The 16,561-nt window shown below is 38.0% G+C and overlaps 1 protein-coding gene across 1 annotated transcript in view; it reads left to right on the top strand.

The window, feature by feature from the left end:
- WDR49 (WD repeat domain 49) overlaps positions 1–16,561 on the top strand; it is a 140,202-nt gene that overhangs the window by 25,516 nt on the left and 98,125 nt on the right. Inside the window, exons 3-5 of the mRNA XM_027061483.2 lie at positions 1,917–2,093; positions 2,924–3,098; positions 13,624–13,791. Coding sequence (XP_026917284.2) covers positions 1,917–2,093; positions 2,924–3,098; positions 13,624–13,791 — 520 coding nt within the window. The remainder of the gene's footprint in view (positions 1–1,916; positions 2,094–2,923; positions 3,099–13,623; positions 13,792–16,561) is intronic.

Raw genomic sequence — 16,561 nt, forward strand, 5'->3', positions numbered from 1 at the left:
AATAGGTTTGTATTTGATCTTATTGTGGTTTTAATTCACATTTTCCTAATGACTAATAATATTGAGCTTATTTTCATATACTGATTTGCTACCTGTATATCCTCCTTGGTAAAATGTCTGTTCAAATCTTTTGCCCATTTTGTTGTTGGTTTATTTCACTGAGTTTTGAGAGTTCTTTATATATTCTGGATATATACATTTATCAGATGAATGATTTACAAATACTGTCTTACAACACATGTTTTGTCTTTGTATTTTCCTAACACTGCTTTTGGTAGTATCATTTTCAGATTGTTCATTACTAGGGTATAGAAAAAAATAGATTTTTAAAAATGATCTTATATCCTGCAACTACACTGAACTCATTTACTGGTTTTGATCATTTTTTGTTGCTGTTATTCTTTAGGATTTTCTGTGTTTACGATTATGTCATCTACTAACAAAGATAGTCTAACTTCTTCCTTTCCAAACTGGATGCTTTTATTTCTTTTTCTTGCCTAATTTCCCTTTCTGGAAATTGCAGTGTGGTATTGAATAGTAGTGGTGAGAGTGAACATCCTCATCATGTTCCTGATCTTAGGAAGAATACATTCAGTTTTCCACCATTAAGTATGATATCAGTTGTGGGTTCTTTGTATCAAGTTGAAGACGTTTTCTTCTAGTCCTGGTTTGTTGAGCATTTTTATCATGAAAGTGTGTTAGAATTGGTCAAATGCTTTTTTTGGATATATTGAGAGAATCATATAGATTTTGTCCTTTATTTTATTAATAGAGTGTGTTACGTTGATTGATATTTGTATGTTAAAGTAGGCTTGCTTTCTGGTATAAATATCAGTTGGTCATGGTATGTAATGGTTTTTATATGTTGTTGGATTCTCTTTGCTATTGTTTAGTTGACAATTTTTGCATCTATATTCATTAGGGTTCTTGATATGTAGTTTTCTTGTATGTTTTTGTGTAGTTTGGTGTTAAGATGGTATTGGCTTCATAAAATGATTTTGGAATAGTTGCCTCCACGTTATTTATTTATTTATTTTTTGTTTTTTTGAAGAGTTTGAGAAACATTGTTGTTAATTCTTTAAATGTTTGGTCGCATTTATTAGTGAAGCCATCTGGGCCTGGGATTTTCTTTGTGACAATGTTTTTGATTACAATTCAATTTTGTTGTTTTACTGATATGTTTGCTGAGATTTTCTATTTGGTCTTGAGTTAGTTTAGGTGCTATTTTTGTTTTCAGAAATTTGGAATTTCATCTAGGTCGTCTACTTTGTTGGCATGCCATTGTTTATGATATTCTCTTATAATCTCCTTTTATTTTTATCAGGTCGATAGCAGAATACACTTTTATTTCTGATTTCAGTGATGTGTATTTTCACTCTTTTTTATCTTGGGTTAGTTTAGTTGAAGTTTGGTCAATTTTATTGACAAATGTATTTACACTTTTAAAAATAGTTTTGGGATTTTATCTAACTTGTGAAGGCTACTTACAGAGTTTTTATCAACTGATTTTTGTGAAAGACTGCTTGCTTTATAAAGCATAATTTGTAAAGCTTCTGGTATGACTGTGTGATGCTCTAGACCTCTGTTTTTGTCTTTTCTTTGTGATTAATCATCTCGTCTCCCATGGATGGATGAGGTTGGCAGGTGTGTGAAGTGGAGATACAGAGGAAAATATGTTCAAATGCCTTTAACGGGAAGAACTTTTTCTTGGCTAGAGTCCAAAGTTAGAATAAAGTCCACTTGTGCCGCCATGCTGTGCCTCTATAATACTGTTAGTGACCTGAAGGGAACAGTGTCTGTTTTGGGGCTAAGAGTTGCATGTCTCCTTTGTATACTGATTTCACTAAATTCATCAGAAAAAATACTTTCTGTATTTCTGTATTTCTTGAACAAATATTTTCTATTTGTTACTTTAGATAGCAGTGGCTTTTACGAGTAAAGAGATTTGTTTCTATGATCTGCTGTCCAAAGGAGAATTTCCTTGTCAATATAAACTCCAAGGCCTGAAGGGAACACCGATTTGTATGGAATATTGGTATGACGTCCTTGATGCCAATGAATCGATTCTTTCTTTTGGGGACATAACTGGAAAGGTAAGCGAGGGAAGGAAAAGTTGAACACTATGGATTTAATCAGCAAACTGTAGCTCAACATAGAAATAGAATACAACGAGTGTGACCTCCTAATTGAGCTACACTACAAATTATAAAGCCACACCTGCTGGGCGTGGAAAAGAAGGATTAGGTCACAGTTCCCTTTCTTGCTTATGAAAAACAGTCTTCATGTGGTTTTCTTGTCTATGTATAGTCTCATTTTCCTTATTTAGAAAGAAATTGTAATTTTTTTTCACCAAACGATGCTTGATCTCTTAGGTCCCAGTTTTAATAAACATCAAATTTTAAATGCCCAAAATTATCTCTTATAACTCTTTCAAATTAATTATCCTGATTTTCATTTAAAAGCCTCCTCTGTACCAGCTCCCTGGGCAGTGCTTGTTTCCTGCATCACTTAACAAAGGGATAGATGCATTAGAGAGGGCAGCACAAAAACCCGGACATTGGATGCAATGACTCCTCTATCACATTCCACCTATCCGCTAAAAAATTATTATTTGTTGAATGCCCATGAACTCTGAAGTGGTCTAATTTGAACAATTTCCTTTCCTAATTGTGAAAGCTTTTCACTCTTTGTGATTTTAATCACAAGTGTATCATAAAAGCAAATAATGAACTGCCCTTGGTAATTGCTTTACCAACATTATAGTTGTTTTGTCTTTTAGTATGACTGCCTGTATCCTTTAAATAATATTGAGGAAATTCCCATTAATTCAATACCTATTCCTTATTAATCTTAAAGAACATAGATTTTTTTTTCCAACAATGATCCTGCCCATTTTTGTTTTCCTTTCAATATCTCTCTCAAGGTTCAAGCAATTGTTTTCACGACGGCCTTGATTTCCCTGTTTGAGCGTCCTGCTAATGCACATGAAGACGAAGAAGCCACTGTGACTATTAACTGGGCAGAGCTGCTCTCTGGATATCACAAATGTTGCTATATATTAGAGCATAATCTTCATCATGGAGATTGGGTCAGGCAAGGTACTGAATTTGAACAGTAATGAAAGAAATGGTCACCTTTGACGTCTACATTTACATTTTTTGTTGGAAATGTTTCCCATAAAATGTTAGTCTCACAACCAATAATTGGTTCTCTGGAGGTTTGGGCCTGGATTGTCAGCTATCTCCTGCACACTAACAGTTCTTTCTTTCCTAAAATTTCATGCAATTAGTTCAGGTGAACTGTGCATTGAAGACATCTCAAGAGAAGGGAAAAAATTGTCATAGAATCCATTTAACTTCAACCCAACTCTGATCCTAAAAGTCTCATCTAGGGGCACCTGGGTGGCTCTGACCTAAGCGTCCAACTTCGGCTCAGGTCATGATCTCACGGTCCGTGGGTTCGAGCTCCTCATCCTGCTCTGTGCTGACAGCTTGGAGCCTGGAGCCTGCTTCAGATTCTGTTACTCCCTCTCTCTCTCTCTCTGCCCCTCCCCTGCTCACACTCTGTCTCTGTCTCTCTCAAAAATAAATAAAAAGTTAAAAAAAATTTTTTTTCTAAGTCTCATCTAGCCACATCCATGGCTGCTTAGTGAAAGAATGTAACAAGTGCCCTCAAAACCACTCCTTTGTTTTCTTCATGTTTCATGAAAGTATATTCTTTTGATTGTCTTCAAAAAGGATCTTTTTTTTTTCCTGTTTGTTGATATAGTGACTGGGTTCCTCTGACTACAGTACTTGAGTAGTATTTCTCTGTGTGACAGATTATGTCATAAAATAGCATCTATAGAAAGCCAGAAAATTCCTAATACCTTGTCATCAATGAGTTTATTAGTTTCACAATATATATAACTTATACAAAGTTTGCCTCTGGTCCAGGATCTACATGTGCAATATCTGTTCTGATATCTCTTGGGTCCTAGTATCTACTAGACTATGGTAACTTTCTCACTTTTAAATTGCAACTTTAAATTATGCCCATTGAAAGGAATGGAAACTAACAGTCTCTCTTTGACTATTACCTTATAGGTCTATTCCTAATATACTTTGAAGGAGAGATAGTCAAAATGGACCCAGCTCTTGGCCTTTTTAGTATTTTTACCCTCTTTGGAGTTTAGAAGGTTGCAACTAATTCTTTAATTCATGGCCCACAATAGTAATACCCCACAAGATGGGAACTATAGGTTCTATATTTTTTTCTTCACTATAAATCGTATCACATCTTTGATACCTTCTGCCCATCCTTTAATTCTGGCATGATATTGAATGCGGGAAAGACAGAAGATGATATTTTTTGGTTATCTCCTCTGTGTTGCAGGCACAAAATTGTGTGTTATGTTTGTATAACATGGATATAAGAATCACAGTACTAGAAACTGCAGGGAGCTATTGCAGCTGCTTCCAAACAAGCATGGTAATTGAAATATACTAGACATGCAATGTTACATTAGGTTCAAGTGTACAACATAGTGATTCCACAACTCTGTACGTTACACTGTGTTCACCACAAGCGTAGCTATTATCTGTCACCATACAACCTATTACAATATCACTGACTATATTCCCCACACTGTACCTTTTATTCCTGTGATTTATTCATTCCATAACTGGAATCCTGTGTATCCCACTCCTCTTCATCACTGTTGCCCATACCTCATCCCCAGCAACCATCAGTTTGCTTTCTGTCTTTATGGATTGTTTCTGCTTTTTGTTTATGCATTCATTTTGTTTTTTAGATTCCACATAAAAGTGAAATTATAGGGTATTTGTCTTTCCCTATCTGATTTATTCCACTTATTATAATACCCTCTAGGTCCATCCATGTTGTTGCAGATTGGAAGCTCTCATTGTTTTTTATGGCTGAGTAGTATTCCATTGTGTGTGTGTGTACGAGTGCGTGTGTATATATGTATGTATATATGTATACACGTATATATATGTATATATGTCACCTCTTCTTTATTTTCTATATCTGGGCTATTCTAAATAATGCTACCATAAACATAGAAGTACATCTATTTTTTTGAATTAGTGTTTTTGGGTTTGGGGGGTAAATACCTAGTAGTAGAATTACCTGATCATGGTATTTCTATTTTAATTTTTTGGGGAAACTCCATCCTGTTTACCAATTTATATTCCCACTAACAGTGCATGACGGTTCCTTTTTCTCCACGTCCTCACCAATACTTGTTGTTTCTGGTCTTTTTAATTCTAGCCATTTGATAGGTGTAAGGTGATATCTCATTGTGGTTTTGATTTGTATTTCCCTGATGATTAGTAATGTCAAGCATCGTTTCATGTGTCTGTTTGCCATCTGTGTGTCTTCTTTGGAAAAAAATGTCTATTCATGTCTTCTGCCCATTTTTTAACTGGATTATTTTTGGGGTTTTTTCCTGTATTGAGTTGTATTAGTTCTGTATATATTTTGGATGCTAATCCCTTGTTGGATATATCATTTGAAAATACCTTTTTCCAGTCAGTAGGTTGCCTTTTCATTTTGTTGATGGTTTCCTTTGCTGTGAAAAAGCTTTTTATTTTGGTGTAGGTCCAGTAGTTTATTTTTACAAGCATGTTATTTTAATACATAAAACAAACACTAGATAGACTATAGTAATAAAGTACTAGTTCTTAAAATCTACTTGTAGTAGGCTTCCTCAAGATTAGTGTATTATTTGAGTTCCATGACCTTAAATTACTATGAATAAATACAGAGAAGTAGCTAAAAGAATTTTGTTATTGAAAAGATTGGGGATATAACAAGTAAAGTTTTCAATTTGATATTATATTTTCTGAATATGAGTAGTATCCAAATACTCTCTTCACTTTCAGTGAGAGAATGAAAAGTTTCCACTCTAGACCCTGTCCTAGTTTCATTTAAACCTCTCTAAATTCAACTCTGCTGGTAACTGCTTATAAGCATTTGTCTGTTAAGTTGCAGGACAAGGAGTTTTCTGTAGGTTCAAGTGAAATCATTGCTCATCGTGTTTCCAAAATATCATTCTAATCTTTGGTTCCCTCATCTAGTGACGAAAGAACATGGAAACTTGGTTTAGTATCAACACTGTAATTCATGTTTATGAACTAAGCAATCCAACTTTGGAGTCTGGCCTCTGAATCACTGCCGTTAGGAACTGGCTACAAAAACATTTTACATACGAAAGAAATATCAAGGATGTTTCCTATCTTATTAGGATTACATATTTCTTAGCTCTGTGCATCAAAACTCATTGTAATTAAGTGATTAATTTTTGGAAAAATAGCTGAAAAATATATATTTACATTAATCAGTTTATTTAAATTATGATCTCAATGTGTCAATCAATCAACAATTATTTATTTGTCTTTTATGAGCTCTAAACTGTTTTAGGCCTTGGAGACTGTAGAAGAAAGATTAATTATAGCCCTCAAGAAACTTAGTATAGGAATAAGAATTAAAGACTCATGTAAAATAACTTGTGAGAACATTGTATAATGGTACTGAAAATTAGCTACTAAACCACATAAATGAGATATTAACTCCCATAGTAATTCTTAAGCAGCAAACATTATGAGGAAAGCTTCAAGAGTAGTTGGTGCTACTCAAAGGATGGATAGGTGGAGGGAAAAAGAACACAGAGAACATGAGTAAAGGGAGACAAGCAGACACAATGAAGGGAAGAGAAATGGACATGAATAGATGAGAGGCTGAGTATTGAGGAAATACAAGTGAGTAGGTCTAATAGGGACATATGTTGGAAATCTTGGCAACTAGCCCTATTTACACCTGATAGAAAATGAAACAGTGAAGCATTGAAGGTTTTTCAGGATACTTGGAAGACCTAATGCACACAACATTTAAGAATGGTTTCCTTGATAGTTCTGTTTGGCATAGGTTGGAGGACAAAGAAAGACACTGCAATCAGACTGGCTAATTATAAGGCTTTTGATGATGAGAAAGTGGAAATGATAAAGCAAGCAAGGAAGGAGGGAAATAAGCGACCTTCTGAAACAGGAATCTTCAGGACTTGAGGTCTGAAAATTTGAAATGATGAGCCATTTTAGAATGTCCCACAAAGACATCAGTTTCCAGGTGGGGAACGTTCTATTTGCAGATTGCAGATGCCCTGGTCCTACCCATTGCTCATATTCTTCTCCATTCACGTTCTCAATGTGGACTACCTCTGAAGGATTCCCTTATTCTGGGATATTCCAGATCCTGCCACCAAAGCAGAGTCTTACTTGCCAGTTTTGACCCCGAAACTTCCCTTACCTTTACCAAACTCCTTATTTTGCTGTTTCTTGTCATTCATATGGACTTTGCCTTACATGATTTTCAGGGTTCTCAATTTGAGCTATGCTCCTGGCTTCTTAAAAATCTTGCTTTCAGATGCAGCTCAATCTGTGAAGGAATCCTAAAAATGTCTGTACCTACATCACAACTTTTGTCCTGCCTGTCATAACTCTTTCAAACCCAGAGGAAATTTGGATGTATCACATGCAAATCACATGTATACATAAACTGAAAGCTAAACGATCTTCTTAGGGCATATGATAGGTTTTTTATTCTCCAGTGTCTACTGTAACACATGGTACCATGTTTTGCCCTATTTTCCCTTTCTCACTGTTTTTAACTAGCTTACTTGTGATGTGCCTCAGTTTATTGGTGTGTGTGTGTGTGTGTGTGTGTGTGAGAGAGAGAGAGAGAGAGAGAAAGAGAGAGTGTGTGTGTGTGTTTACACTGCTTAGAATTCATTGAAATTCTTGGATATATGGGTCTGTAGTTTTTATTAAATTTGGAAATGTTTCTATTGTTATTTTTCCCAAAATTGTCTGAACCCTTCCTTTTTTTTTTTTTCTGGGGCTCCCATTATGTGTGTGAAATATCTTAGATGTTTCATATTATCCTGAAATAAGCTTTTTTTTTTTTCTGGGGCTCCCATTACGTGTGTGACATATCTTAGATGTTTCATATTATCCTGCAATAAGCTTTATACATGTTTATTCAGTCTTTTTAAAATTTATTTTAAATCACTATGTTTTAGTTTAGTTAGATTTTCTTTCTGTGCCTTTGAGTTTCTGTTTCTTTTCTTCTGAGATGTTGCAGAATGGTTTCAGAGGATGGGGCTGCCTCTCTGGTTCACGTGGGCCAGATCGCCCCAACCTAGCTCTGAAGGGATGATGGCTCTGCGGAGAGTCATGGTGTAGCCACACCCAGAGGAGCCAGCACAGCGGTGGGACCCCCTCAGAGAGCTGCAGCATAGGTGGACAGCAGCACCAAGCCATGGGAGTAGCATGGCCATTCCAGTGGATTTGGAAGGGAGAGCATCAAGCCAAAGAGAATTATTCTTGAGTGTTAAGGTTTCAGAGAGTTTTCTTGGTTAGACTTTGTATTTACTTGGTATCTAGTACCCCTTTCTTCTTTCCTATTTCTCCCCTTTGGAATGGGAATGCTTATCATATGCCTGTTCCACCACTTTTTTGGAAGCACACAACTTGTTTGATTTCTTGAGTTCACAGCTTGGAAAGAAATTTTCCCCAGGATGAATTGTATCCCAAGTCTTTGTATCTGATTTAGATGAGACTTTGAACTTAGACTTTAGAGTTGATGCTGGAATGAGTTAAGACTTTTGAGACCATTGGGATGTAATTTGCTCTCAAGAAGGACATGGATAGGGGAGGGGCAGAATGTTAGGGACTAAATGTTTGTGTCCATTTCCAAATTCATATGTTGAAATCTTAAGCCCCATATGATGGTATTAGAAGGTAGTGCCTTTTGGGGCGCCTGGGCGACTCAGTTGGTTGAGCGATCGACTTCAGCTCAGGTCACGATCTCACCATTCGTGAGTTCAAGCCCCACGTCGGGCTCTGTGCTGACAGCTCAGAGCCTGGAGCCTGCTTCAGATTCTGTGACTTCCTCTCTCTCTGCCCCTCCCCCACTCATGCTCTGTCTCTCTCTGTCAGAAATAAATAAACACTAAAAAAAATTAAAAAAAAAAAAAGAAGGTAGTGCCTTTCGGAGGTGGCTAGTGTAGCTCTCATGAATAGAATTCATGCTCTTATAAGATACCTCAGAGAGTCTCTCACTTCCCCATGTGAGGATGCAGCAAGAATTTGGCCACCTATGAACCAGGAAATGGGCCCTTACCAGACACTGAATCTGTTAGCGCCTTGATCTTGGACTTCCCAGTCTCCAAAACTGTGAAAAATACATTTTTGTTGTTTAAGCTACCTGGTCTGTATATTTCATTATAGCAGCCTGAATAGATTAAGACACTGGATAAATACTGGATAAAAATATTTCAAAAGGAAAGAGAGATACCAAAAGAAATCTTGCTCATTATTAGTAGATTTAAAAAAAAATAGGGGGCTTTTTATGGTTAAAAAAGTGACTGGGGTAAAAAAGACTGCAAATAGTATATAGTTTAATACTATGTGAATCAATATTGAGGAAAATGGATAGGGGAGAAGGCAATTTAAAAAGTATATAGAGTCTAGAAAGGCGAAGAGTTTATAACATTTTCTCTTATTTCAAATTTAGTTTTTCTTAAAAATAATTTTTTTTAGCATTTATTTATTATTGAGAGACAGAGAGAGACAGAGCATGAGCAGGGGAGGGGCAGGGGGAGACAGAATCTGAAGCGGGTTCCAGGCTCTGAGCAGTCATCACAGAGTCCGACACGGGGCTCGAACTCACAAACTGCGAGATCATGACCTGAGCCAAAGTTGGACGCTTAACCGACGGAGCCACCCAGGAGCCCCTCTTATTTCAAATTTTAGATTTGAAGCCCAAAGTACCTGTGAAAGAAGGACCTAATTCAGTCCTAACCAATGAATGAATGCCTGTTCCCAGATTTAGCAGTAGCTATTAGAAGCTTAAATACAACTTTTTTTGTTTATTTGCAGCTCAGTTATTTCAGTATGAGGAGAAGGAAAGAAATATTAAAATAATGAAGCAGGGAGAGGAGGGCAGGAAGGAATAAAAATTGAACAGTGGTCCTAATAGTGATCCCTGGTCCACAAGACTTAACCTGCCAGGAGCAAGCAACCAACAGTTGCTTTCATTTGAAATATAATTTTTTTTTTTTTACCCCAGCGACATGAATCGATACTGTTAGAACTCCTCAAGAAATATTTTTTGCTGATTTTATTCTTAGTGTGAGAAGAGAATATACAATTGGGGAAAGAAAGAAATAGATGAGCAAGTATGGTAATAATGTTTCATTGAAGCCAGGGATAAAATATTTATAAAACTGAAATGTCAAAGGAAAAACTTAGAGTCAGACATAAGAGTATTAACTTACTGCTTCAAGATAAGGTTCAGATTTCTATTTTAAAACTTTGAAGGAGAAATATTTTCATCTTGTCTGAGTGGTTCTGTGTCACATTTTAATAGAAAAATAATTACATTCTGAAAATGCTTATAAAGTACAGAGATTTTATGCAATAGGGGCAAGACATAAATGTCTTAAATCTGAGAGAAGTTTTCCTTTTTTGGTCCTAAGTAATTGCCTCCTCTTATAGACAATATCATTGGAAACCTTGGAAACCATAGACTGGCAGTATAGCTTTTGAAAAAGTGAGCACTAAATTGCCAATAATAAAAAAAGCATTGATTTTTTTTTTTTTTTTTTTTTTTTTTTTTTTTTTACGTTGAAAGGTGTTTTGTCTCCTTTGTTTGGCCATGGCTGGGAGAAGGTACAAAACAGTTTGGACTGATAACAAAATCACTAATTGCTGCACTAATTAATAGAGGTGTGCCAGAGAATTGAGAATACAGCTACCAGGCTACATTTCCTTAGGAAGCCTTTATAATTGATAGAGATGAAGTTTGGAATAAGTGCTACATTTAGTCTCTTGTTGTGCTTTGTTCCACTGCTCTGCATCTAAATCAGTCCAGACAAAAAGAGGGTGCCTTCCTGAGTTAGCTAGAACACCGTGTCCTTCCTATCAGTTCTCTCACTGTGTTTAAAGCTGTCGAAATCAGCTTTGAGCTGGTAGCCTAGGTTTGAAGAGGTCTCTTCCTGCAGCCTGTTCAACAGCGTGATGGGCGTTAAGATCCATTTGTATCATGGGCATGGGCGTCCAATCAGCATTTTGAAAAGTCATTAAATTAATTGCATTATTATTTTTTAATGTGCCCAGCAGTACTGAGTTAGATGCATTTTGATTTTTAAAAACGAAATAGGGTGATTCTTTCTGTCCTTCTTACAATGGTAGCTGGTCAGAATATAGGCGGCCATGTGGTGGTCTCAGAGAAAGGGACTCAAACTTCAAAATAAGAAATGCAACTGAAAACCAACTCTCGCAAGCAAGAGATCATCAAAGAAAGTTCAAGGTAGGGTGTTTTCCTAAAGCCGTATGACTCCTAAAGTAAAAAAGCTTGGAAAATGATAATAAGAGTTCTTAGAAATGGCCCCATTTTCTACTCTGCTTACAGCTTGTACCTGTTGGCAGAGGATATCAGGTGGCCTCATTCTAGCTTATTTCAACTTCACCTAATGGCATTACTTACTTGGTTTTTAGGGATCACATTCCATTTTCAGATCACTTTCCTCACCTTAACTAATTGCCATTACACAGGGTCATCCTGACAGCACACCCACGAGAACAGAACAGGGATCAATGGCAGTTCGCTTAACGCCTTTTTTATGACTAAGTGGCAAAGAGCGGAAGCATGGAAAGTGAACATCTTAATGGACAGACATGATCAAGTTGTCTTTTTTCCCCCTGAAAATAGCATCTAAAAGTAATTTAAAAAGTATTTTCCTCCACCAAGCTTGAAACTCACTGAGAATATTAAAAACAAATCATTTATTTTATCAGCTCACCCCATTCCCTAGCTTGATATTTTAAAAACTTTTCCATCATAACCTATCATTTCCTTTGCTGTCTTCAAGAAGGGAGGAAAACATTCTTATTTATCAGATAATTTGATTTTAAGGAAATGGCTTTACCCTCACCTTTTACTCGGGCATTCTCAGGAGCTCTGGCATTCCACAGTCTAATCAGATACAAGTTATATCTTGGTCTAGAAATAAAGTGTGAATTGTTAAGCCTCCGATATGTAACACTACAGGCCCATAAATGTCACTTGGTAGCCTGCAGATTCAAATCTAAAAGCAGTCCTTCGAATACCAGAGCAGAACGTACTTTTTTATATGTTTTTTCTTTATAGCCTCAAAACTGAAGATGATAGTTCAATGTAATGTGGGAACACAAGACAAAGTAATCTTCTGCACAGAAATACTTTATTTTGATTGTACCATAATGACATCGTGAAATTTCCATGGATTTGAAGATACAGCGTTTGTTATATACTCTAGATCAGATAGTATTGCTTCACTGAGTCAAGTTACAGTAACCCTTAGCATTTTCTGTAAACAAAAGGAATATTTTCAGTGAGGTTACTTCCTAATGAGAACAGATGTCATCAGACTTAGACTGTTGGTACTTCCTGTAAAGAAGCAGCAGTGGTATAGCCGGTGCTCAGGGACCTTTATTGTCCTGACATTAATTGCTCCCTAGTGAGGTTCACCTTTGTAGAAGCTGATCACTTCTTTTTTTAAAATTTGTAATGCTTATTTACTTGAAGAGAGAAAGCCCATGCATGCACACGTGCACACGTACACATGTGCGCGCGCGGGCGCACACACACACACACGAGTGGGTGAGGGGCAGAGAGAGGGAGAGAGAGAATCCCAAGCAGTCTCCATGCTGTCAGCACAGAGCCTCAATGGGACTTGATCTCAGGAACCATGAGATCATGACCTGAGCTGAAATCCAGGGTCACATGCTTAACCGACAGAGCCACCCAGGCGCCCCAGGAACTGATCCCTTCTTAGGTTTGTTCTCCTTTCCTTCTTCTCTCTTTTCTTTCTCTCTCTTTTTTCTTTTTTGAAGGAAAGACAGGGAGAGAAAATGATGGAGAGGAAACAAGGAGGAGATAAGAATACTGTTCCTGGAGGAACAGGCTATTTGCTTTTTGGAGCCTGGGAGTCTGACAGGTCCTCCTGGCAAGAGGCAGCAAGATCCTTGCTTGGGGAATGGGATTTTGTTCCACGGTATCTGGTGCTGTGTCCCTGAGGACATAGGAACAGCCATTTTACCCAAGTCCCTGGCTGTGTTTGTGCCAGACGTTGAGCCCTGTCTAGGTCCAGTCATGACTTAAACGAACCATGGTTTGGGCACGGTTTGGACCTTGGAGAGCAGCAGAGGGTGTCTAAGCTTCTGTTTGCCTGCTTCAGATCCAGGAGGAAGAACCCAGGAATCTGGCCAATCACTCATCTTAAGACTCCAGAATCCCATATGATTATTGTGATTATGTTGTTTCCTGCCATGTGTGCCAACTTAAAAAAATTTTTTCAAGGTATCCTTAGATTGGGTAAAAGGTCAGAATGCAGACTTTGCTGTAACTTCCCACTGTAAATTCTGTAGTGGAGCGGGGAGGCATTAATGAGGTATTTTCTATGTATTGGGTTGTGTCATCATAACCTGGGTTTAATTTTTGACTTTAGGTATTAAAACCGTTGAATTTTGCTCATGTTTTGTGAGAAACCAACTAAAGATCCATTTCTTTTTTTTTAATCAGTTACTTACAGTGCATCTTTAGATGCTATCATTTCCAGTACAACCAACAATACAAACACTGTGGTGCTGGCTTGGAGAGAGAAATCAAGAAAGCCTCTTAAAATGACATCCTTCAATGTTGCCGAGGGCATTCATGCTTTTGATTACCACTCTCGGCTCAATTTAATTGGTATGTAAAATAAATCATGGTAACTCTGAGGGCCTCATAAATAGTCTGGGATGTGTATTTGTATGCACGGGGCCTCTCCACCTTCTTGCTTTATTGCCAGAGAGACCAAGTTGAACAGCTCACATTTTATTGCCTGAGAATGTCTGATAATGATGCATTATGGTGTGCGGCATGTATGAACTACATTGGGGTGGAAATATGAGAAAGGGCCCCAATGCTTGAATTAGCGTTTTTATTAGAATTTGGGGGAGATGTGAGATGATACAGAGAAAGAAGATGGTTTTGGTACTGTGTCTGCTGTTTTGCCATCTTTCTAACACCACCAAATGCTCAACCTCCTGCTGCTGCTGTTGCGGCTGCTGCTACTACTACCACCACCACCACCGCTGCTGCTACTACGGCTACCACTACTACTATTACTACTACCACCACAACTACTACCACCACCACACTGCTACTACTACAACCACCACCACTACAACTACTACGGCCACTACTACCACCACCACCACCACCACTACTACTACTACCACACTACTACCACTACAACCACCACCACTACTACAACTACTACCACTACCACCACCACCACTGCTGCTACTACAGCTACCACTACTACTATTACTACTACCACCACCACACTACTACTACTACAAGCACCACCACTGCTACTACTAGTACTATCACCACTACTACAACCACTACTGCTACTACCGCTACCACTACTACTATTACTACTATCACCACTACTACTACTACCACCACTGCTACTACTACTACTACCACAACTACCACCACCACCACTACTACTACTACTACAACCACCACCACTACAACTACTACGGCCACTACTACCACCACCACCACCACCACTACTACTACTACCACACTACTACCACTACAACCACCACCACTACTACAACTACTACCACTACCACCACCACCACTGCTGCTACTACAGCTACCACTACTACTATTACTACTACCACCACCACACTACTACTACTACAAGCACCACCACTGCTACTACTAGTACTATCACCACTACTACAACCACTACTGCTACTACCGCTACCACTACTACTATTACTACTATCACCACTACTACTACTACCACCACTGCTACTACTACTACTACCACAACTACCACCACCACCACTACTACTACTACTACAACCACCACCACTACAACTACTATGGCCACTACTACCACCACCACCACCACACTACTATTACTACTACCACAACTACCACCACCACTACTACCACCACCACCACCACTACTACCACTACTACTACTACTACTACAACCACCACCACTACTATAACTACTACCACTACCACCACCACGTTACTAGTACTACAACCACCACCACTGCTACTACTACCACTACCACCACCACTACTACCACTACTACTACTACAACTACTACCACTACCACCACCACCACTACTACTGCCACTACTCCAATTACTACTACTACCACTACTATGACTACGACTACTACTACTACTATGGCTGCTGCTGCTGCTTCGATAGCCACAACACACCTACACCAGAACTATGAAATATAGAAGGTTTTCACTGTTCAGAATGCAACCCCCACTGCTTTTTGAACATTGTCAGATTACCCTAGTTTTAGTTTAAAATGAGAGTTATTTTTTTGATATGAAAGAGTATATTTTAGCTGAGGAAATAAGCTATAAAGTTTCGGGCACTAACTATTTAAAATATGTGATGTTTTGAAAGCTGATGATTTCATATGGTATATACATTAGTTCAAACACTATGAAAAAGTGAGGCACTAAAACTTAATAGAGTAGTTGTAGAGAATGGCCATACATGGCCTTTGGAATGGGTCATATTAATAACCCTCATTTAACAATTATCATTCACATGAAGAGTATTGGTATCAGCTAGGAGGCTGAGTCTCTAAAATCCCTAATAATCATGGCTGACAATCACAGTAAAAGATACCTTGAATAGAAACTCAGGAATATGCCAATATTCACCTTTCAAAGAGAATTGTAGATCTATCTGATAAGGTTGGGTTAGCGAATTGAGTTTGGAAGGATGCAAATATCAACTATTTCATTGATTCATCAATTGATTATTTCAACCCTACACACTGTCACTACTTTGCACCTGGCATAGTGCTGGAAGGAGAACAGTGAATAAGTTCAGCTCTACAGTCGGCCCCAAAGAAGAGAAAAACAAAGAGTGCTCTACTGAGTTTCCACAGACCAGAAACACCACTGTTCCGCATGCTCTTGATGTGCTCCCTGAATAAAACCAATTCATGTTCAAAAATATCTTGTTCTCTCAATAGAGCAGGTCAAAAATATAATTCTGCTGTTTGTGTGCTTGTAAATATTCAATTGTTTATATGGCAGTGGAAATAATTTGTTTCTATATCTTTTTCATTAATTTGGAAACTTTAAATATTGGTTTAGTTCTTTCTTACTCCTGGGATAACTGACTGTAACTTGGTGTATATTCCTAGGCTGTGCTAGCAGTAGAAGGAAAGCATGAGGACTGAGAAGCAGGATTTTGTGGCCTCCTGGCTGGGCCATTGGCTGCCTCCTAAACGGGACTCTCTTGTCCTGTGGCCCCATGAATACTCGTTCCCCACCTCTCCTTCCATTTCCACCATTTCCGGTAATAGAACTCAGGCCCGTTAGTTTGCCATGATCTTCCTTTCTTCCAGGCAGGGTGCATTAGTGCTCAGAAAGCATTTAAGAACCTGCAGATGTGCGACATGCACTCATT

The sequence above is a fragment of the Acinonyx jubatus genome, chromosome C2 (assembly GCF_027475565.1).
Source record: "Acinonyx jubatus isolate Ajub_Pintada_27869175 chromosome C2, VMU_Ajub_asm_v1.0, whole genome shotgun sequence".
Taxonomy (NCBI): Eukaryota; Metazoa; Chordata; class Mammalia; order Carnivora; family Felidae; genus Acinonyx; species Acinonyx jubatus.